General features: G+C 38.2%; 2 protein-coding genes across 11 annotated transcripts in view; one reads left to right on the top strand and one right to left on the bottom strand.

Moving 5' to 3' along the window:
- JRKL (JRK-like) lies at nucleotides 7,252-11,194 on the bottom strand. The gene has a single exon (XM_005689382.3). The coding sequence runs from the start codon at nucleotides 10,586-10,588 to the stop codon at nucleotides 9,014-9,016; it is 1,575 nt and encodes a 524-aa protein (XP_005689439.1). The 5' UTR covers nucleotides 10,589-11,194; the 3' UTR covers nucleotides 7,252-9,013.
- CCDC82 (coiled-coil domain containing 82) overlaps nucleotides 11,306-23,176 on the top strand; it is a 32,560-nt gene continuing 20,689 nt past the window's right edge. Inside the window, exons 1-5 of one of the 10 annotated variants that reach the window (XR_001919246.1) lie at nucleotides 11,459-11,831; nucleotides 13,555-13,638; nucleotides 16,718-17,433; nucleotides 17,906-18,119; nucleotides 21,912-22,103. Coding sequence is in view for 9 of the 10 variants with exons in the window: in XM_018059875.1 (XP_017915364.1) it covers nucleotides 16,732-17,433; nucleotides 17,906-18,119 (916 nt within the window). In the remaining variant the exon portion in view is untranslated. Of the gene's footprint in view, nucleotides 11,361-11,458; nucleotides 11,832-11,861; nucleotides 13,639-14,376; nucleotides 15,165-15,616; nucleotides 17,434-17,905; nucleotides 18,120-21,911; nucleotides 22,104-23,176 lie in introns of those variants that run through there. The other 9 variants (XM_018059875.1, XM_013969423.2, XM_005689383.3 and 6 more) reach the window with 9 other exon arrangements.

Below are 23,176 nucleotides of genomic sequence, written 5' to 3'. Positions count from 1 at the left end.
CATTTTTTCCCTTTAAGATTACAAAAAAAGGAGATTCTACTTATCAGGGTAAAAATATAGCTAAAAATTAATTCATGGATAATTTATTTTTCTACATCACATTCAATTGTTTCATTTGTTAAAGTATCTATAATAAACAGAATAAAAATAAACTAGCTATAAATACTCAAATGATAATAGAAAATTATGTTTAATTAAATGGTCAAATACAGCTCTTCGTTTTCAGTTGCCAAGGAGCTCTCATACTTTTCTACAACAAAAAAAAAATGTGTCTTTACATGCCTTATACCAAAAAAAAGGCCTTATCAAATAAGTTTTTTATCAAGAATGAAATATGTACATTTTCTCCCATATAATATGTACTGACAATTCCCTATTACTTGTGTCAATAATAGTACCAGACAAATCCATTTAGGGTCTTTTTATCATTATTCTGTGAGGATGTAGAGATCAAACAGAAGGAAGAGAACTGAAGCTTAGGCTGTAGACAACAATCAGCTGCTATGAAGGCATACGCTTTGCTAGATTGAGAGATAAAACGCTTTATGTATAAAAAGGGGGAATGGAAAAGATACTTGGATGCTTGATACCATTTATTCCCTTAATATCAGAGTGGCACTGAATACCAACCATCTGTCTCATACTTTGTCAAAATGTGATTAGTAAAAAAGTAGGCTCCCTCTGCTATTTGGTTTCTTTTCGACAGAAACTGAAACCACAAACTGTTCTCAGCCAACCTGAAATTATCCCAGTATGATCATATTTCTAAAATGTATTAAAAATAAATCTGCCATCATTGTGATGATTCATTTAATAAACATTTTTATTTTTCTCATTCAAAAAGATAGATTATATAAATGCCTGTCACTAATCTGATATTCCTTTACTTATACATCACTCCTTTACAGATTGATCTGTTCCTTTAAACTTGATGAACCTTTTTAATATAAAATATTAGATTATACTTGTAAGTTATTTGCAACCAAATTTGATCTTTTTGTGTGATACCTTTAGGATTTACTGAAATGCCACTCTTCCCTTATGGAGATGGCTTCAAATTGAGAATGTTCAAACACTGTATAATTATAATATGAAAAAATAAGTGTCTTGACTTCTGTCTCGTGTGAAGTGGAGATTAACCCTTTTATTCACACTAAAATAAGAGAAAGCTTAGAGCATTGAAAACAGTGCCAGAGCCTAATCGTATATATTGGCTCAACACATGGCAAATATCAATACCAAAAGTTGCCAATCTTGACCTTTAATTCTTCCCTTCAACCACAAAGCCCTATACTTCCAATTATCTCACACTCCCACTCTTCGTCTTTCATGCCCTCTAGAAGTACAGGAACTGGGAAACTCCAGATGTACAAGCTAGACTTAGAAAAGGTAAAGGAACTTGAGATCAACTTGGCAATATCCACTGGATCACTGAAAAAGCAGTAAGTTAAAGTGTTAGTTGCTCAGTCACATCTGACTCTTTGCAACCCCATGGACTGTAGCCCGCCAGGCTCCTCTGGCCATGGAATTCTCCAGGCAAGAATACTGAAGTGGGTTGCCATTTCCTTCTTTTCCTGATCCAGGGATAGAACCCAGGTCTCCTGCACTGTGGAAGGATTCTTGACCATCTGACCCACCAGGGAAGCCAGAAAAAGCAGGAGAATTCCAAAAGAACATCTACTTCCGCTTCATTGACTACACTACAGCTTTTGGCTATGTGGACCACAACAAATTGTGGAAAATTCTGAAAGAGATAGGAATAACAGACCACTTTACCTGCCTCCTGAGAACTTGTATGCAAGTCAAGAAGCAACAGTTAGAACCAGACATGAAACCACAGGCTGGTTCAAAATTGGGAAATGAATACATCGAGACTATATACTGTCACCTTGCTTACTTAACTGGACTCAAGATTGCTGGGTGATCACAGGAAACTAACCAAAGTGATCACACAGATCACAGCCTTGTCTAACTCAACAAACCTATGAGCCACACCATGTAGGACCACCCAAGATGGATGGGTCATGGTGGAAAGTTCTGACAAAACAGTCCACTGGAGAAGGGAATGGAAAACCACTTCAGTCTTGCCTTGAGAACCCTATGAACAGTATGAAAAGGCAAAAAGATATGACACAGAAAGATGAACTCCCCAGGTTGGTAGGTGCCCAGTGTGCTATTGGAGAAGAGTGGAGAAATAGCTCCAGGAGGAATGAAGACGCTGAGCCAAAGCAAAACAAATGCCCAGTTGTGGATGTGACTGGTGAAGGAAGTAAAGTCTGATGCTGTAAAGAAAAATACTGCAAAGGAACCTGGAATGTTAGGTCCATGAATAAAGGTAAATTGGAAGTGGTCAAACAGGAGATAGGAATCAGTGAACTAAATGGACTGGAATGGGCAAATTTAATTCAAATGAATATTACACCTACTACTGCGGGCAAGAATCCCTTAGAATAAATGGAGTAGCCCTCATAGTCAACAAAAGTCGGAAATGCAGTACTTGGATGCAATTTCAAAACTAACAGAATGATCTCTGTTCATTTCCAAGGCAAACCATTCAATATCACGGTAATCCAAGTCTATGCCCCAGACAGCAATGCTGAAGAAGCTTAAGTTGAACAGTTCTATGAAGACCTACAAGACCTTCTACAAAAAACAAAAACAGATGTCCTTTTCATCACAGGGGACTGGAATGCAAAAGCATGCAGTCAAGAGATACCTGGAGTAACAGGCACGTTTGACCTTGGAATACAGAATGAAGTAGGGCAAAGGCTAACAGAGTTTTGCCAAGAGCAGGACTGGTCATAGCAAACACCCTCTTCCAACAACACAAGAGGAGACTCTACACATGGACATTACCAGATGGCCAACACCGAAATCAGACTGATTATATTCTTTGTGGCTGAAGATGAAGAAACTCTATACAGTCAACAAAAACAAGACAGGAAGCTGACTGTGGCTCAGATCATCAACTCCTTATTGCAAAATTCAGACTTAAACTGAAGAAAGTAAGGAAAACCACTAGACCATTCAGGTATGACCTAAATCAAATCCCTTATGATTATACAGTGGAAGTGAGAAATAGATTCAAGGGATTAGACCTGATAGAGTGCATGATGAACTATGGGCGGAACTTCGTGACACTGTACAGGAGGCAATAATCAAGACCATCCCCAAGAAAAAGAAATGCAAAAAGGGAAAACGATTGCCTGAGGAGGCCTTACAAATAGCTGAGAAAAGAAGAGAAGAGAAAAACAAAGGAGAAAAGGAAAGATATACCCATGTGAATGCAGTTTCAACGAATAGCAAGGAGAGAGGAGAAAGCCTCCCTCAGTGATCAACACAAAGAAATAGAGAAAAACAATAGAATAGGAAAGAGATCTCTTCAAGAAAATAGAGATCTCTTCAAGAAAATTAGAGATACCAAGGAAATATTTCATGTAAAGATGGGCACAATAAAGGACAGAAATGTAAAAGAAGCAGAAGATATTAAGAAGAGGTGGCAAGAATACAAGGAACTATATAAAAAAGATCTTAATGACCCATAACCCCGATGGTGTGATCACTCACCTACAGCCAGACACCCTGGAGTACAAAGTCAAGTGGGTCTTAGGAAGCATCAATATGAACAAAGCTATTGGGGATGACAGAATTCCAATGGAGCTATTTCAAATCCTAAAAGATGATGCTGTGAAAGTGCTATACTTGACATGCCAACAAATTTGGAAAATTCAGCAGTGGCCACAGGACTGGAAAAAGTCAGTTTTCATTCCAATCCCAAAGAAAGGCAATGCCAAAGGATATTCAAACTACCACACAATTGCATTCATCTCACACACTAGCAAAGTGCTCAAAATTTCCAAGCTACGCTTCAACAGTACATGAACTGAAACTTTCCAGATGCTCAAGCTGGATTTAGAAGTGCTGAAGTACCAGAGGTCAAATTGCCAACATCTGTTGGATGATACAAAAAGCAAGAGATTTCCAGAAGAAAAAAAAAAATCTATTTCATTGACTACAGTAAAGCCTTTGTGCGGATCACAACAAATTGGGGAAAATTCTTGAAGAAATGGGAATACCAGATGACCTTACATGCCACCTGAGAAACCTGTATGCAGGTCAAGAAGCAACAGTTAGAACCAGACATGGAAAAATGGGCTGGTTCCCAAATTGGGAAAGGAGTACGTCAAGTCTGAATATTGTCACCCTGCTTATTTAACTTATAAGCAGCAAACACCGTGTGAAATGCCAGGCTGGATGAAGCACAAGCTGGAATCAAGATTGCTAGGAGAAATATCAATAACCTCAGATATGCAGATGACACCACTCTTGTGGCAGAAAGTGAAGAAGAACCCTCTTGATGAAAATGAAAGAAAAGAGTGAAAAAACTAGCTTAATACTCGTTTAAAAAACTACAATCATGGCACCTGTTACCATCACTTCATGGCAAATAGATGGGGAAGCAATGGAAACAGTGACAGACTTTATTTTCTTGGGCTCCGAAATCACTGCAGATAGTGACTGCAGCCATGAAATTAAGACTCTTGCTCCTTGGAAGGAAAGCTATGACCAACCTAGACAGCATATTAAGAAGCAGAGACATTACTTTGCTGACAAAGATCCATATAGTCAAATCTATGGTTTTTCCAGTAGTCATGTCTAGATGTGTGTGTCAGACCATAAAGAAAGTTGAGCACTGAAGAACTGATGCTTTTGAACTGTGATGTTGCAGAAGACTCTTGAGAGTCCCTTGGACTACAAGGAGATCAAACCAGTCAATTCTAAAGGAAATCAGTCCTGAACACTCATTGGAAGGACTGATACTAAAGCAGAAGTTCCAATACATTGGCCATCTGATGTGAAAACTGACTCATAAAAAAGACCCTGATGCCAGGAAATAGTGAAGGCAGGAGAAGGAGATAACAGAGGATGAGATGGTAGGATAGCATCACCAACTCAATGGACATGAGTTTGAGCAAGCTCTGGGAGTTGGTGATGGACAGGGAAGCCTGGTGCCTGGCAGTCCACGGGGTTGAAGAGTTGGACATGACTGAGTGACTGAACTGAACTGAGGGTGAAAGAAGAGAATGAAACAGCTCATTTAAAATTCAGCATTCTAAAAACAAAAATCACAGCATCCAGTCCCATCACTTCATGGCAAATATATTGGGAAAAAGTGGAAATAGTGACAGATTTTATTTTCTTGGTTTCCAAAATCACTGTGGACAGTGACTGCAGACCTAAAATTAAGATGCTTACTCCTTGGAAGTAAAGCTATGACAAACCTAGACAGCATGTTAAAAAGCAGAGACATCACTTTGTCAACAAAAATCTGTATAGTCAAACTCTGGTTTCTCCAGTAGATGTACAGATGTGAGTTGGACCATAAAGAAGGCCAAGGATCAAAGAATTGATGCTTTCAAACTGTGGGCTGGAGAACACTCTACAGAGTCCCTTGGACAGCAAAGAGATAAAAGCAGTCAATCCTAAAGGCAATTAACCCTAAATATTCATTGGAAGGACTGATGCTGAAGCTGAAGTTCCAGTATTTTGGCCACCTGATGCATGGAGCCAACTCATTGGAAAAGACCCTGATGCTGGGAAAGATTGAAGGCAAAAGGAGAGGATGGCAGCAGAGGATGAGGTTAGATAGCTTCACTCACTCAATGAACATGAGTTTAAGCAAATCCCAGGAGATAGTGGAGGACAGTCCACGGGGGTCTCAAATAATTGGTCATGATTTATTGACTGAACTAGTCCTTTAATCTTTCCTATTAATAATATAAAAACATATTAGTTCACACAGTATTGTACATTATTTAATCTTAAAAATCTGTGTTATTATCCCATCTTAAAAATAAGACTCAAGAGATTTAGAGACATCCAATATCACATGGCTAGGACTTCTGATATCAAGATAAACAGACAGCAGATGCTTCATTCTTATCTTACATCAAATATATAAATAATAGACAAATATGTATATACCTTAAAAGGAACCAAGTAGAGCTATCCTCGGAGAAGGAAATGGCAACCCATTCCAGTATTCTTGCCTGGAGAATCCCACGGACAGAGGAGCTTGGTGGCTGCCATTTATGGGATCACAGAGTTGGACACGACTGAAGTCACTTAGCAGCAGCAGCAGCATAGCTATCCTCAAAACAGGAAGGTAAACTTTTGGAGGACCATAAACTATGTGTGAGAAAACTGTATTCTATATAATGAGGCTATGAGAGCTGGGACCAGAAATCTGGATATAACGAACAGGAGATCTAATGCAAGAATCCAGGCATATATTAGGAAGCACCTGCCTCTTAGGGAGTTATTCTAGAGCACCCCTTCCATCAAGGTAGGGCCAGATGATGAGTGCTTATCATTAGAACATGAACAGAAATAATGTGTATCATTTCTGACAGAAGGAAGTTAATAAGCAGAGTATAATCTTTCCTCTCTCTAAAGAATCTCAGAGCAACAATTTAAATTTCCCTTCCAGACTGGAATACTGCTTCTCAACTGAAGACACAAATCTGGAATTCTGACGACTGGGTGACTGGAAGCAAATTTGGGATCTTAAGCAAGGAGGTAATGGAAATGTATGAAGTCACTGAGGAGTAGTAAAAACCAAAATCTTAAAATATAGAGGGTATAAAGAGCAGAAGCCACTGAAGGAATTAATACGCAAACTAAATCATAATGGTTTCCTTACACAATTCATATCATATTATATTGGCTGTTTTAAATGTTTATAATTAGACCAGTAAACCTACAGATGGCTTTGTTCTTTTGAAATACATAATTTTTTTACCTTGATTTCAAGATCTCTAGGACTTGAACCACTCTTCCGCTTTAAATACAGCAAGAAATTCCACTCCCTTCTCCCATCTACCCCACAAAAGCCCAAATCTCTCATAAAGGAAGTTCCTTAATTCCTGCATTATCCCCTGCAGGTAATCCTACTCTCACAGCTTTCTTGGCTATTAGGAGTGTGGGATTAGAGAAACTCTGTAATGCAGTTGATCAAGGCTCACCAATGGGAAAACCTCATAAGACTAGTGAGATTGAGACCCTATGGATAATTTATAATTTAAATTCTTACCTGTAGCCAAGTGATCTTAAGCAATTAAAAGTATAAACTGAGCATCAGTATTTCCACCTAATTCATAATTTGGGGGTTAGTGATAGAAATACACTGCTTAGAACATAACATGGTATTCAGTAATTGGCAGATTTTATAATTATGTTTAAGAAGAGCCCAAAACAAAACTTTTTATCTACCATTGTTGAGAGTTTTCAGAAATGAGCAAATAGCTATAAGCCTACGAATGAAGAGTGGTTTCTCACAGGACAGAGAAAGAGTCACAAGATTCACACTCAAGGCCACAACACAGTGAATGTTTTACTAGATATTAAAGTTTAAAACCACACAGCTTAACAGTGATGTTAACTTTACCACTAGGTGGCAATGATACCACTGAATTTCACTGACAAGGTTAATTTAAAAACTGAGCAAATACAGAAATTCCAAGATTTTTAGTGCATATTTTCATTTTAGAAAAATGAAAAGTACTTTTATATACAATTTAATTTACACCAGAATGTGTAATTATCTGATTCAATATGTATGCTAATTTCTGATGCTTTCTCTCCTGTTTACTGAGGCAATTCATGCAACAAACACAATTTTAAACAATTGTTGACACAGGTAAGTCTTTTTTAAAAATCTGAACATACATCATAAAGAGAACAGAAATTATGGAAAGCTACAAATATTTCTGAAACTTTAGAATTCACTTTAGAAAGCTTTAGAAAGTCACTACAAAATGCAAGTGTTTCAGTGAAAAAGTTAAAACATTTCAAAAATGACTTTTTTAAAATTTAGGGCCAAAACTTTTAAATTACAAATGAAATTAATATTTATATAGGCAAAGTCTTTTCAATGCCTTGAGTAAACCTACATTGTTAAACAAGTATCAAAATTCTGACAAATGAAATACCATTTTACAAATGTCAAAATAATAATGATGAAATTCCTTAGAATCTGTCACTTTCCATAATTATTTCTGCTTTCCTCATAATAGACAATTTATGGCTTATTAAAAATAAAAACTTTTTCATTCTTTTCACATCATATAGAGAAATTATCACCAAACTTTTCAAATTATAACACTTTCAAGTATATAGTAAAAAAGAAAAAAAACTTACAAATACCCAAAATATTCCCTCACATATAGGTGGGTGCTCACATCACCATAGGTAACATTACAAAACCTGTACTATAATTAGATGAATAAATACTAGACCTATACTATTAATTATTCAATTAATAAGATCCAATTAAAACAAGTCTATTTATTCTTTTTATAAATAACCTAAAGTTCCCCAAATTTTCACCTGTTTCTACAAATGAATGTCAGAATATCAGCTTCCCAATAGTTTTCTAAGTTTTCTAGCTTTCGAAGTTAGCAACCACTTCCTAATTTCCAGAGAAATCTCCCCTCTAAAACAAAGAAAAGCATGATTCCTAAGTTATTTTATTAATTCACAGATCAGTTTTCTCATTTTGAATTATTATAGATCACTCATTCCATCATTGTATACAAATATACAAATAATCACTTAAGATGGCTAGCACAATAAAAGATTACTGTGGCTGCCCTCACACAACTAACAAAAGATTTCAGGAAAGTGATCTACCTGTTCACTGTTACCTGTAACTTCTGCTAGAAAATTTATGGAATACCACTCTAATGGAAGGGATAATTGTAGATCTATGAAAGTGAATACATAATGCGTATATAACTTACACCTATACAGAATCAGCTTCTGATTACACAAATAAAGGGACAGATGCTACAAAACACATAATCCTTAAACCACTTCAGATATAGATATAGATATATATAGTATCTATATTTCACAGGGCTGTGTCTGAGAACTCAGAACACCAAGAAAAGCCATATTGCAAGGAGGTCAAGAGTTACACGATTACCAAAACAATGCTAACACTGATATGCCATTACTGACTTGAGTTTGCCATCTTTTGTTTATTTCTGATGGTGGCTCGAAGTTTACGTATCACCAGTCTATCAGGCAGAATCATATCACCTTGTTGTTCTAGATAATCCAATAAATTTTCAGTCCATTGGAGAGCAGCTGCATGATTAATATGTTTCTCTGGAATCAGTTCTATTTCCTCCTCTTCATTTTCACTGGATTCATCTGTGTGACCTTGTGCTCTTTTGATGATTTCGCTGTCAGTTAAGACTTCATAGCCTGGTTCAGTACTGTCCACTTCAAGCCATTTTTCAATGTTCTCAGCAGGCACATTTTCCAATCCTTTGGTGTGTTGTAAAATAGTAGCGATGGCAGCCACTGAGATATCTTCTTCATCAAAGTCCAGGCCTTCTTTCTCCTCTATAGTAGGGAGAATCTTCTTCCATGCTCTGCTGATGGTAACTGGCTTTACTAAATTCCATGCCATTGCTATTTCATAAAGTGCATCTAGTAGAGTTAGCTTCTTCCAGAATGATCTCAGGTCATTGCCTTCTTCCAAGTTGTTCTGGAGAAGACGTGCTCTGTAGTTTCTCTTCATTGTAGCTATGACTCCCTGATTCAAGGGCTGAATCAACGAAGCCACATTAGGTGGTAAATATTTAGCAAATATTTGGCCATCATCTGACCTCAGGACGTTTTCATTTGGATGTGTTGGTGAATTATCCAATAAGAGTACAGCCTTTTCTTGCAACCCTTTGGATCTTAAGTGCTCTCTTACTTGGGGCACAAAGATCTTATCAAACCACTGTCGGAAAATGGAAAGATCCATCCATGCGCCTTTTTGGCTGAAATAAGACACTGGCAGGTTTGAGGTGTCAGTTGACTTGAAGGAACGAGGTTTCTTTGCTTTCCCCACAATACAAAGCTTAAGTTTGTGTAAACCTGTTGCATTGGCACAACACATGATAGTGACTCTTTCTTCCATTGACTTGTGCCCAGGGACTGTGCATTTACCTTTGATTACCGAAGTCCTGGAAGGCAGGCATTTCCAAAACAGTCCAGTTTCATCTGCATTGTAGATTTGCTCGGGCTGCAAATTCTCTCGTTCAATATAGTCTCGAAAGTTGCTGCAAAAATCCTCCACAGCAGTCTCATCTCCACTTAATCTTTCGTTTCTAATATTGATCTCTCTAATGCTGTGCCGCTGCTTAAAACGAGTTAACCAACCGGCAGAGGGGTTAAAATCACCATCCATTCCCAAAGCATAAAAGAAGAACTCTGCCCTTTTTGCACAAATTGGTCCAGACACGGGATTCCCTTTTGCTCTTTGCTGGTTGAACCATTCTAGCATCGCTTTGTCCAGTTCCTCATACATGGATGGTTTCATAGATTTCCTCTTAGCCAGAAGACTTGTGGAGTCTGAACTGCTTGCGTAAGTTATGATCTTTTCCTTATTTTTTCTTATATCTCGAACTGTCGTTTCGCCAATTCCATAAATCACTGCCAGTTGTTTGGAAGAACCTCCATCTTCAAGTTTCTTTATTATATCAAGCTTATCTTTAATGGTCAACACCACACGCTTCCGTTTCCCCGACATGGTGAGACTGTGGGACTGTTCCCACACTCACACGGAAGCAACCCACAAAATTCTGCCTACTCTCACTGACTCACTTTAACACAGCCTTACACACTCACTGTTTCAACCTCACCAGGAACCCGGTGGCCCTGACCCCGTCCCTAGCTGGGCTTGGCTGGCGGAAGTTTCAGGGCTCAGGCCTTTAACTTTACTTGGGCAGCAGAGGAGGCCCAAGTCACCGCGGATAATCCGGATTACAAACATTTGTTTTATTCCTCCAGAGGCTGCGAGAAAGACTATCTCCCCATCGCGACCACAAACCTCCTTCAGGCCCAGATCGCAGGTCAACAGCCGTCACTAACCCCTGCCACACCCCAAAGTTACCGCCGAGAGCGGAAGAGTCAGGGAGTCGGGGACTGGCCCCCTTCCCCAGAGGGACGTGACGCTGGATTCCTTCCCGCAGCCAGACCTTTCTACAGCAAGCCCCACTTCCCCGCGTCGGGCTTACTTAGCCTGCACAGTCCTCCCGGCCCCGCACAAGCCCGCCGAGACCCTCTCCCAACCTCAGTCGGAACCAGAACCCCTCGGCGGCGCCCTGCCTAACGGCGGCAGCCGCTCCTCCCACTAGCGCACGCTCCCGGAAGACGCCCCCTCCCGCCATGCGGCCCCGCCCATCGCCCCGCCCAGGGGCGGGACTTCCCTTGGCGCCCGGAAGGAGGAGGAACGTCTCTCGTGTGGACTTGGGTACCTGGCGGAGGCAAAGGCGGAGGCGGAGGCTGGGGAGGTTTGGAAGGTGAGAGCGCGGGGGCGGGGCGGGGCGGGCTCCCTCGGGGCGGGGACTCGCTTTCGCTCCTGCTGCTGAGGGTTTGTTGGAGGGGCGGGGGAAGCCGCGCCTCGCAGCGGCAGGCGGGAAACGTTCCCGCGGGTGCTCTCGGGGTGGGCGGGGCTGCTCCCTGCTATGCGCTTCGCCCCCCTCGCGCGCAGTGGGGGCCCGCCCGCTCCTTCCGCGAAGGGGAAGTGGGCCGGCCAGATGCGGGGGACGCCGAGGGTGACTTCGCGCGGTTCTCTGATCCTTTCCAGATTCTCGTTTGTTTTCTGGGGGTCGAGCGCCTGTAAGCTCTGGGGGTCTGTGACGCTCCGCGCGCTTTCTCGCCAAGCCGTGTCGGAGGGTCCTGGGTCCCAGCCGCGGCGCCCTTCCCATCAGGTGGCGAGGGGCGGGCGGGCGGGCTTGCTGCGCCAGACGTCTGTCCCGCGGAGGAGCCAGGTTTGTATCACGAGATACAACCAGAGTGTCTGGTGTTAACTCCGAGAGGCTCTGTTCCTTCCTCAGCCCCTCAGCCCTGCTCTATTTAGCGAACCGTCTTCAGGGTTATAGATTTCGTTGAATGCTATAGTAGTCCGGGATGCTAGCTGGCAGGATTCACTCTGTGCGAAATTGTGGAATACTGAAGCGTGAGCCTAAATGGGGGACATTGGCTTTTTCTATATATGTCTTGCTGTTTTCCTACTTCTGTCGTGTAGTGCTGCCCTGTTTAGTGGAAGAACTATGATACATTTGTTCCTAGCAATACGGTAAAAGCAAAAAAAAAAAAAGGAATCATATTCTATAGCCTTTAAATCATGTATTACTCTGGCTTGTTTACATGTTCCGTTCATCAGATTGTGAGCTCCATGGGAGCAGAAACCGTGTCGTTGAATTCTTGAGAAACGCCACAGCTTCGAATTGGTGCTAGCGCGTAGTATATGCATTCAGTGCTTTGGTTTGTTACGGTTTCCTCTCCAAACCGTCATACAAAAGGAAACCTTAAGGAGGGGTGATGTTTTTCAGATAGAGCACATCCCTTCTGGTAGAATTTCAGGTAATGGTGCGAGTTCCACTGCCCTTCAAGTTTTTAATTTTTAAACTACCACCTACATTGTTCATAGGGCAAGTGGGTGATTCTTAGAATGAATCTATTTTTGATAAATTAATCTCAAAGTCTAGAATAAAGGATATTTCTTCTGATCAGAAGTTCAGGTAGCATCAAAGTACCCCCTTTAGTTAACCCCTGCGTTAGAGAAAGAGCACAAGGCTTATGGGTTATCGCCCTGACATTCTTTGGCAGACAAGATAGTATGTGCATCTTAAGTGATTTTAACCATGAAGCACAAAGATGTGATAGTACTCATCATCTTCATTCACTTATTTAATGCTTTCTGTTTGGAGCCTCTGTTTTTCTCTTTGCCCAAAAGGTAAGGTATTATTAAAACTTTGCTTAAACTTTGATTTCAAGAAATTGAGTGTATACTCAGCCTGTATAGAAATTACATCCATTTGCCTGGACTGTTTTGTGAGTGAATTCTAATGCTCAAGAGATGTTTTACCCATCAACCTTTCATTTGTCTCCTCAAGTTCAGTTCACTCACCTTTTCCCTCTGTCATCCTTCTCTCCCCAGCTCACAAAGTAAAAGTATCCACAATTTAAAAAAAGAGCCAGCCATAATCAAATTATCTTTTTCAGTGACAATTTGGACATTATTGACATAAACAGCAGTTTTGAAATAGGAGAGAGGCCCTGGAAATTTGGCACTTGGCCAAATGAAATTTTGTTTATGTAAAGTTTGCCTCCTCAATATTCAACGTTGAAGTTTTCCAAAATCAATTTGTTCTCACCAGAGACTGCCTTTCTTTGGAATCTTTACATTTGGATTCAATGGGGAATCCCTTAAATTTTGTGATCAGTGTCGTCAGTAAGGTGGTAGAGGGAAGCCTTCAAATTTTCATCTCTGTTGCACATTCTTGTTTTGAGTTTTGGATAAATAATTTATAGAAGTTTCTGGCCTAACTCATGTGCTCAGTTACATAATTTAAAAAGCATGTTTGTAAACTTACTCAGACTATTTTAATGATTATTTTCTGGAACTAAAATTTAGCATGAATGAGAGGTACAATAATGACTTTTTGAAAGCATAACTTTTCCTACTTTGTACAAATATAATATTGGCAGCAGTCATTGTGTAACGCTGGACTGGGAATCAGAAGACCTGGTTTCTAATCCCTGTTCTGTCACTAACGAGCTGTGTGATCTTTGGTAAGTCATTTAAAGTCTACGTCCTTGGCTTTGACTTTTATAATTGAAGATAGATAATATCTTCCTTCTAGGATCATTGTCAGGACTTTAAAATATGTCTGAAAATGCACTGAAAATTGTTGTACATAAAGGGTGTTTTAATAGCTTACTTAACTCTGTGGCAGTCACAGGTATTTGTATAGTGTGACTTTCTTGGTTGTTTCTACCATCAAGAGTCACCTCTTGATATGATAAATAGCTGTTTTGCACATAGTACAGTTTTGTAAGACAAACATCTAGTGTGTATGAAACTGCTTTTGAGTACTAATAAAAATGATCTTTTACTTTAATGTTCCTACTGCCCATTCTTTAGTGTACCTGCTGAGGCCATATTTGTCTTTGGTTTTCATAAACTTTTTTTTCCATTATTTCTCCCAATTCAGAGAGATTTTTATAAAACAGTCTTACCTTCGTATTACAGTGAAAAGTACATATACAGTTAGCTTGTGCAAATTTATAACTGTGCTTAAAAAATACTTCTTTGTACTGTTGCTGCTGCTAAGTCGCTTCAGTCGTGTCCAACTCTTGAGACCCCACAGACGGCAGCCAACCAGGCTCCCCGGTCCCTGGGATTCTCCAGGCAAGAACACTGGAGTGGGTTGCCATTTCCTTCTCCAGTGCATGAAAGTGAAAAGTGAAAGTGAAGTCACTCAGTCCTGTAGACTCTTCCCAACCCCATGGACTGCAGCTTACCAGGCTCCTCCACCCATGAGATTTTCCAGGCAAGAGTACTGGAGTGGGTTGCCATTGCTTTCTCGAACTTCTTTGTACTACATGGCTTCAAAATATAACCTACATAATTTACCTAGTGCTTAATAAAAAGAAACAGTAATCTGTTTAAAACTTGAAAGAGAAACTGGGTGGACATATCTGGAAGCACTATAGTGTACAAAAATCCATACTTTGAAAAACAACATAGAGATCTTTTTAAAAAAGAGTGCAGTTTTATTCTTTGCTGATGTTAATACAGATTTTCTATAAGATGCAATCTGAGTGTAATTTCAAATAGCAGAATATTTGGTCTATGGACTAGGATTTGTTCAATTACTATTACAATGCCGACTGTATTTTGTAGCAGTTACTGTCATAAGATTGCCTACATTATAATATCTTTTGTATAGTCTTAGCAACTGTGGTTCTTATTTTGTATGAGTTGTTACCATTATAGAAACAGTTACACTGTCTTATAAACATAACAGAATCTGTACAATCAAATAGGTGATATCTCTCCCCCACCAAAAAAAAGTAAGCATCTTGGGGAGCCATAAACTTGGTTCAGTAACACTTCCATTGCTCAAAAAAGATGTGACATTCTAGTTTTGAAATTACTGTCAGTTTGTAGCACATTTTAAACATATCTTTAATAGTAGTTAGTCTTCATCTTTTCAAACTGGATTTCATTTCTGGAAGCTGGTAACAGTCCCTTCTGACTAGGACAAGTGAATAAAGTGGATATTTAAACCTCTCTTTGGAATAAAAACCAAAGTGTAAGTACTTTCATATTTTTTGAAACTATGGTTTTTAGGAAATCTCCAGAATATTCTGTGTCATCGTAGCAATATTGAAACAATACAACCTCATAAAGTGATTTCTTTAAAGGAGATAGCACTCAGTTAAATACATATGTTCTTACATGGGTATTTTGAGGTCATCTCATTGCATTGTGATCATATTTCTCTTTTCCTTAGCAGCCATAGAAACATATATATATATAATATATATATATAATATATATATATGCTGTGTTACTGTTTTTCTAGTTATCTTGCCTCTAATTGTTCCTTTATACTTGTGGATGATTTTGATGGTGCTCCTGGTGGCTCAGTGTTAAAAGACTCTGCCTGCAATGCAGGAGACCCAAGTTCAATCCCTGGGTCGGGAAGATTCCCCTGGAGAAGGGAATGGCATCCCACTCCAGTATTCTTGCCTGGAGAAGCCCATGGACAGAGAAGCCTGGCGGGCGGTAGTCCATAGGGTCACAAAAAGTCGGACACAACTGAGTTACTAACACTTTCACTTTGTTTCACCCTTTTCTGAATCAGAAACTTAGAGCATTTGTTTTCCTTCCAAATACTGTGCTCTGTTTCGCCATTCAACTGTTTTCTCACCTGTGTTATTGGATTGTTAATAAGTTTTCTATTGGATTATGTTGTACCTTTAGTTTTTAACGGTTTAAGCCATTACCATTTTACTGAAGTATATAAAGGCTGAAATCTTGGTAGATAAGTTATCGTTCAGTTTTGCATCATTAACTTTTTTTATGTCTATTACTACTATACAACTTTCTTCATACATATGATTAATCTTTTGTGTTATAATTCATTTCTCTGTTCAGAATCCTTCTTTGCTTATGGGAGGAATCGTTCTGTAATGCCACCCTACTTTTCTATATCAGTCCCTTTTTTCCCAGCATAAAGCCTTTTTTTGTGTCTTCTTGGTCATACTTATTTACTAAATGTGTTTGTTCTCAGTGCCAAAATTTTGACTTTATCATTTTTTCCTGCCTGAAATCCCTTTTTCTCTCCTTCTGTCTGTTAAAATGTAATCAACTCTTCAGAAGTGTATCGGGTCATAGCTTTTCAACAAAATCTTCAGTGAAACACTTGCTGTTCTGATCTTCCTGCATCTTTACACTTCTATTGCAGTTACTTTTTATCACTCATTTTGTACTAAATGAATTCTACCTAGTACTTTTCTTAATTATTATGTTTCAGTGTTTTATCTGTGTATTATCTACAGTGTTCAGTGTATTATCTACACATGGATAATAATTGAAGAACAAGACTATGATTTTTGTATGAACCTCTTTCCTTAAAACATATATAGCATAATTCAGAACAGATGTTCATATGATGCTTTCATAGATGTTCAATAAATTATTTGTTGAATAAGTATTCTGCCATCTTCACTCAGTTATTTCATGTGATTTTACCTTTGTGAACCATTTAATAGCATCAAATAAATATAGTTTGTACCATAAATGCGTTCATTGTTGTAATCTGATTGTCATTATGATATTCCTAATAACTTTATTTTGTAGAAGCTTAAGTGAAAATGGTACATGTTAGAAGATATGAAACAAGGAAAAATTCTAAAACTCAAGGGCATGAACAGAAGTCTCGAGTCGATTGGAGGCGGACTAAAAGAAGTAGTATCTCGCAGTTATGTGAGAGTGATGACGAGCTTGAGAGTGATGAAAGTGTTGACAGTATTGAAAGTGTTGACAGTGACGAAGATCCTGACAGTAGCAAGGGGTCTGATCACATTAAGAAGCCAGAAAATGAAAGAGAGCTTAAATTAATTAATGTTGAAGGTGAAGGAAACAGTAGTAAGCATCTCATTAACACTGACAATAGTTCAACATACGAAGAAGAAAAGAACAAAACTAAACATGGAAGTATTGACTTAGCAGATCATGAAAAGGGTTCAGGTCAAGAGGAGGGTGATCTCAACAAACACACTGGACAAATAACAGAGGAGGATTTAGAAGAAGAACCCATCAAGCGAGGGAAGAGAAAAAGGATCTCCTCTGTGATGTGTGACAGTGATGAGAGTGACGACAGTGATATCCTAGCTGGGAAAGTGGGTGTTAAACATCCACGCAGAGTGGTCGAAGATGAATGTTCCTCAGTGGAGATGGAGCAAAACATTCCTGAAAAAACTTCAGCTACAAGAAAGCGAGAACAGCTGCAGAAACTGAAAGAACTCTCAAAACAGAGATCTCGTCAGAGACGTAATAGTAGTAGAGATTTTGAGGTGTGTTCTATTTTATTGGTTTTCTTACTGTTTTTAAATTTTTATTTAAATTATTTAACTTCTATAAAAATCAAAGTGCTGAGTCTGTTCTCTTTTGCAATAATTCTAGAATTTATTTTTTAGTGAAGTATCCTTGGGCATGTTTGATTGTAGTATTGCATCTAATATTTTATTATGAGCCTCATTCCTTCACTCTTTAAAAATTAAGATTTTGTTTTGTCTGACTTTTCCCATTTTTTATTTCTACTTATAACCTTAATGTCCATTTTAAACATTTTATCACTTACTAGGGTATGTTATCTTTTTCCTAATTTCAAAAGTTCAGTATCTAACATGACAAGACTTTTTTCAACCTTAAGATATGAAATTATTTTCTACCAATCATTGTTTCACATTTGATCTTTTAATTTCATATCCCTAATGACAGTTTTAAAGGTACACTTTATTAAAAGATATGTTTTAATTTGACTAGGACTCTGAAAAGAAATCCTCCCCCAGCAGTGATGAAAATGATGTTGAGGAGGAAGAGGAAGAAGACGGTGATTATGAATTTGGTGAAGATGGAGATCATTATATTATTGATGGCTTTGTAGTACAAGATGAGGAGGGTGATGAAGCGAATAAAAGCCAGCGAGGAGAACAATTGACTACATCACAACGGAAATCAATAGAACAGAATTCTCTTTGTAAGTTAAATATCAGATGTTTTATCACTTATTCTAATTATTATGTCAAGTATTGAATCAGCCTTTTACTATCATATTCTGAATCTTTGATTAGGAACTATGGTTTCATTTTCAGGTAACTTTGTCTGTATAATAATACTTTATTCTAGTGGTTTGTGAGAACCCTTTAAACTCTTAAAAATACTAGAGAACCCTAAAGAGCTTTTGTTTCTGTGAGTTATATCTATCAACATTTACCATTGTAGAAATACAAAAGAGAAATTTAAAATATATTTATTAATTAAATGACTTAAAATTCTTATGTGATAAGCTCATTACATGTTGAAAAAATAACTTTTCCCAAAAAATGAGAAGAATGGCATTGTTTTACATTTATATTTAATATCTAGCCTAGTACAAGGCAGCTGGATTCTTGAATCTGCTTTTGCATTCAGTCTGTATTGACATTAAATTAGATGAAAGCAGTTTTGTTTCGTAGAAGTAGATAGCTGGAAAAAGGAGGGTTGTTTCTAAAGCATTTTCAAAATAATTGTGGATAGTCTCACTGACACTGCACCAAAATTCAACAGGTTTCTTAAATAACTTGTTCTTAAGTTTCTTAAAGATTAGTTGCAGTTTGGAGTCTGAAAGCATATAAATGAACTTTTAGTACTTACATTTCACTCCATTGATGTCTTTTAATTTGAATGGATCTTTTACTTATTTATGATTTTGTAACATCATGCATTGGTTTGGAAAATATTGGTTCGCTGGTTATGTGAAAGTGAAGTCGCTCAGTCCTGTCCAGCTGTTTGTGACTCGGACAAAGAGCTACATGGTCTGTAGCTCTCCAGGCTCCTCCGTCCATGGGATTTTCCAGACAAGAGTACTAGAGTGGGTTGCGATTTCCTTCTCCAGAGGATCTTCCCGACGCAGGGATTGAACCTGGGTCTCCTGCATTATAAGCAGATGCTTTACCATCTGAGACACCAGGGAAATCTATATACTGGTTATATCTCTCTCTCTTTAGTCACTCAGTCGTGTCTGACTCTTGCAACCCCATGGACTGTAGCCCACCAGGCTCCTCTGTCCATGGGATTCTCCAGGCAACAATACTGGAGTGGGTTGCCATTTCCTTCTCCAGGGGATCTTCCCAACCAAGGAGTCAACCCTTCTTTATCTACTGAGCTATGAGTGAATCTTCCATATTTTGATATGTTTCACTATATAATATTTTAAAAATCACATTCATTAATATCACCACCAGTATCATCAAAAAATTCTTTAGGTACTGGGAAATTCAATTGTCAGGCTCATAGTAGCAAATACAGGTTTTTCAAAATTCTGATTTCTGCTCAAATACCAGTTTTTATCTTCGGTAACAAACACTGTGAGTTCTTGAAATGACAGATTTTCTTTGTTCATTTTGATCAAATATTTGGCAGATGCCTGAATAACCATAGTTGGTCAACAGTTCTTTCAGGTAAACTTGGTATTTCAAATATACTTGAAAAATGAGGCTCACAACTTAGTTTTAAAAGACATATACTCAGATTCATGACTTAATAGAAATGGTAATTTTTACTGCTTCATCAAGGACATTTTTAAATGAAAGTAGCTTTTTTACTGAATGCATAGCAATGATGACTATAGTGATTACTAATAGCTTGATTCCTCAGCTGTGATTCATGTTAAGGGGCCAGCTGCCTTATCCGTAGTTACTTCTGCACCATCAGTGACAATGGCAAAATGGCAAAAACAACAGATAATTATCTTAATATTATAGCTTTGACTTCACCAATCCCCTTAAATGGACTTGGAGACTTACAGGGGTCTATAGACCACACTTTGAGAACCACTGGTGTTATCTGGACTTTTGAAGTGTTACATAGTGAAACCTGTCAGGAAATTAAGTCATTTATATTTACATATAATAAACAATAGGACCCTAAAATATTAGGGTGTCTTTAAATGTGTATATTATTGTTCTGATCCCTATAATTGTACATAAATTTAAAGACTGTTTTTATGATGTTTTACACCTGTGGTATAAACAGGATGTTGGATGAAAACTTTTTTTCCCCTTCAAGAATGCATATTTCCAAAAGGCATTTAAAAGGCATGTTTACTAAAGTTAAGTGTAATATGATTCAGTTTAGATACTGTGATTTAAATAAAATAGTAGATTGAGGTATGATTTAAATTTCAAGAAAATCAAGAAATCAGTTACAGAGATGCCAGTGATAGGCATAGGCATCTGTATGTTGAAAATTAATGACTGTTTTCCTTATATCAGTAAGTACTGGTTCACATGCCATAAGGACATTTGAATCTCAGAGAAAGTCAGGAGGTGTCCCATCATTCTGGATATTAGTATCTAGGATGTGATAGAACATTTATGGAAAGATACCTACCCCTAGGGGCTTCCCTGGTGGCTCAGTGGTAAAGAACCCACCTACAATGCAGGAGATGCAGGTTCGATCCCTGGGTTTGGAAGATCCTCTGGAGAAGGGAATGGCAACCCACTCCAGTATTGTTGCCTAGGTAATCCCATGGACAGAGGAGCCTGACAGGCTACAGTCCATGGGGGTTCCAAAAGAGTCAGACATGACTTAGTGACTAAACAACCACCACCCACTCATAGCCACACCAAATAAAAGTCCAGCACATGGAAAGTATCTTAACTCTCTTCTCTATCCTATACTTTTATGCTTACCTTTGGTTTTTTAAGGGAAGTTTTAGATTTGCTGGAAAGTTGAGTGGAAAGTACAGAGAGTTTCTAGATAACCCATGACACACAGTTGCCCTGTTATTAACATCTTGCATTATCTTGATGTATCTGGTGTAGTTGATGAGCCAGTATTGATAATTGATACATTATTAACTGTAGTTCATAGTTTGCATCTAGGTTCACTCTTTGTGTTGTACATTCTGTGGGTTTTAGAAATGTATAATGATGCAACAGGTATCCACCATTACAATATCAGAACAGTTTCACTCCTAAAATTATCCTGTTCTCCACCTAGTCATCCCTCCCTCCCGCCGCTGAACCCCTAGCAACCACTGACCTTTTTAATGTCTCCATAGTTTTGCTTTTGCTGAAATGTTTTTATCATGGGAATCATACAGCATGTATCCTTTTCAGATTGGCATATTTCACTTAACAATGCATTTAAATTTTCTCCATGTCTTAATGTGCATGATAGCTCATTTCCTTTTATCATTGAATAATATTCCATTGTATGGATGTACCACAATTTGTTTATCTGTTCACCTGTTGAGGGATGTTTTGGTTGCTTCCAAGTTTTGCCAATTATGAATAAAGCTGCTATAAATATTTGTGTGAAAATTTATCTATGGACATAAGTTTTCAGTTCATGTGGGTAAATATCAAGGAGCCCTGTGCTTGTTTTTAACACTGAGCATATCCACCTGAGAAGGAGATGTACCTCATTTTTATGCAATACATTTTATCTTTTGTGTTCTTAATTGCAGCTTTTCCGACTGTCCTCACAATCTCCCTTTTCTCAACTTGCAACCGTATTAATGCCTTTCCTCCCTTGAGTTGTCATGTTCTTCTATTAGCTGCTCTTCTAAACTTATCTTTTGTTCAGAATTTCCCAATAACTGCAAAGCACTGTACTTAGACTGTTATACCCATCAATCCAGTGAAATTGTTCTTACTAAAATTAGTGACAACTTTTAAGTTGCCAAAATGCTCTTTGGTCCTTGTTAGCCTGATATTGCTGTGTGTTTTGCCACTAGCCATTGACAGTTCTCATTTTCACAGGGTTTTTTGTGGTTTTTTTTTAGCTTCTGGTCTCCCCTTTGTAATAGTGCATTCCTGTTTTTCCATTCGCCATGTGAATATCGATGTTTCTAAAGGCTCCATCCTCACACTGCCTTCATTTTACTTGTGCTTCAGGCAGTCTCTGCCTCGTAACTTCAGCCTAATCTCTGGGGAGGTTCCCAAGCTTTTATTTCCAGCACAGACTTCTCCATAGGGTAAGGCCCAATTTTTTAATCTTCTTACTGAACATTTTCATCATGGTGTCTTTCAGACACCTCAGACTCAATATGTACAAATCTAAATGATTAAGAGGGAGCATAAGGAAGTTTTGGGGTGGTGATATAACTTCTGTTTTTGATTGTCATGGTGGTTACACAGCTTTGTGTTTTGGTCATAGAACTGTGCACCAAAAAGAGTGAATTTTATGGTATGTGAAAAAGTAAAATTCAATAAAGAAATCCAAATGCGCTGCTTGGGCAGGTGCATGGGATGACCAGAGAGTGTGGGGGGGGGGGGGGGGGTCATGTGGGACGCATGTAAGAATTAAAGATAAAAAAAAAAAAAAAAAAAAAAAAAAAAAAAAAAAAAAAGAAATCCAAATGGCCATCCCCACTTTCAAAAAATAACCTAGGTGGTTAATCAACTTCTCTTCTCTTTGTAATCCTAATACACATTAGACCTGCCCACACATTACAGGAACTTACTAGTTGGATGGATGGATGATTAAAATAAACATATCAACTGAAGGTTCCTGAAGACAGAAAAATGTTAGGTATTACCAGATTTATTAAAACATCAGAGGAAAAACAAGCTACATATTTGAAGATGATGATTTATGACTTGGTTAATATTTTTAATACTTATTAGTGACTGCCGTTTATGAATATAGTATATATAGTTTTTATATGCCAAGGGATTATGTTCTAAAAGTTGCTGTAAATTAATACCTACATTAGAAAATCAAAATATATTTTCTCATTAAAGCAATATTCTGTAGGGTGAATAATGAACAGTTCTCTGACCTGAGTTAGGTTGGTATTCCCAGATTCATTCTACCCTCTGCCTCAACCTCTATAGGAATACTGATAACTACTCATATTCAGTGTCTGATCAGAATTTGGGAGAGACATTTTGCAACTCCAAATTCAGTTCTCAGTTGAGACAATCAGTGACATATGCAATTTTACCTTTTTGAAGAGAACAGTTCTACTATAGGACGATATTTTCTCACTTCCTTGCTGTCTGCCATTTCGCTCTGAGAGGTATTTTCACCTGTAACACTTTAGAA

The sequence above is a fragment of the Capra hircus genome, chromosome 15 (genome assembly GCF_001704415.2).
Source record: "Capra hircus breed San Clemente chromosome 15, ASM170441v1, whole genome shotgun sequence".
Classification (NCBI taxonomy): Eukaryota; Metazoa; Chordata; class Mammalia; order Artiodactyla; family Bovidae; genus Capra; species Capra hircus.
Note: the sequence above shows the minus strand (reverse complement) of the source record. Positions and strands in the feature narration are given on the sequence as shown.

Bases quoted from the DNA above. Each gene is read 5' to 3' on its own strand.
- JRKL (XM_005689382.3), bottom strand. From the start codon at position 10,588: ATGTCGGGGAAACGGAAGCGTGTGGTGTTGACCATTAAAGATAAGCTT.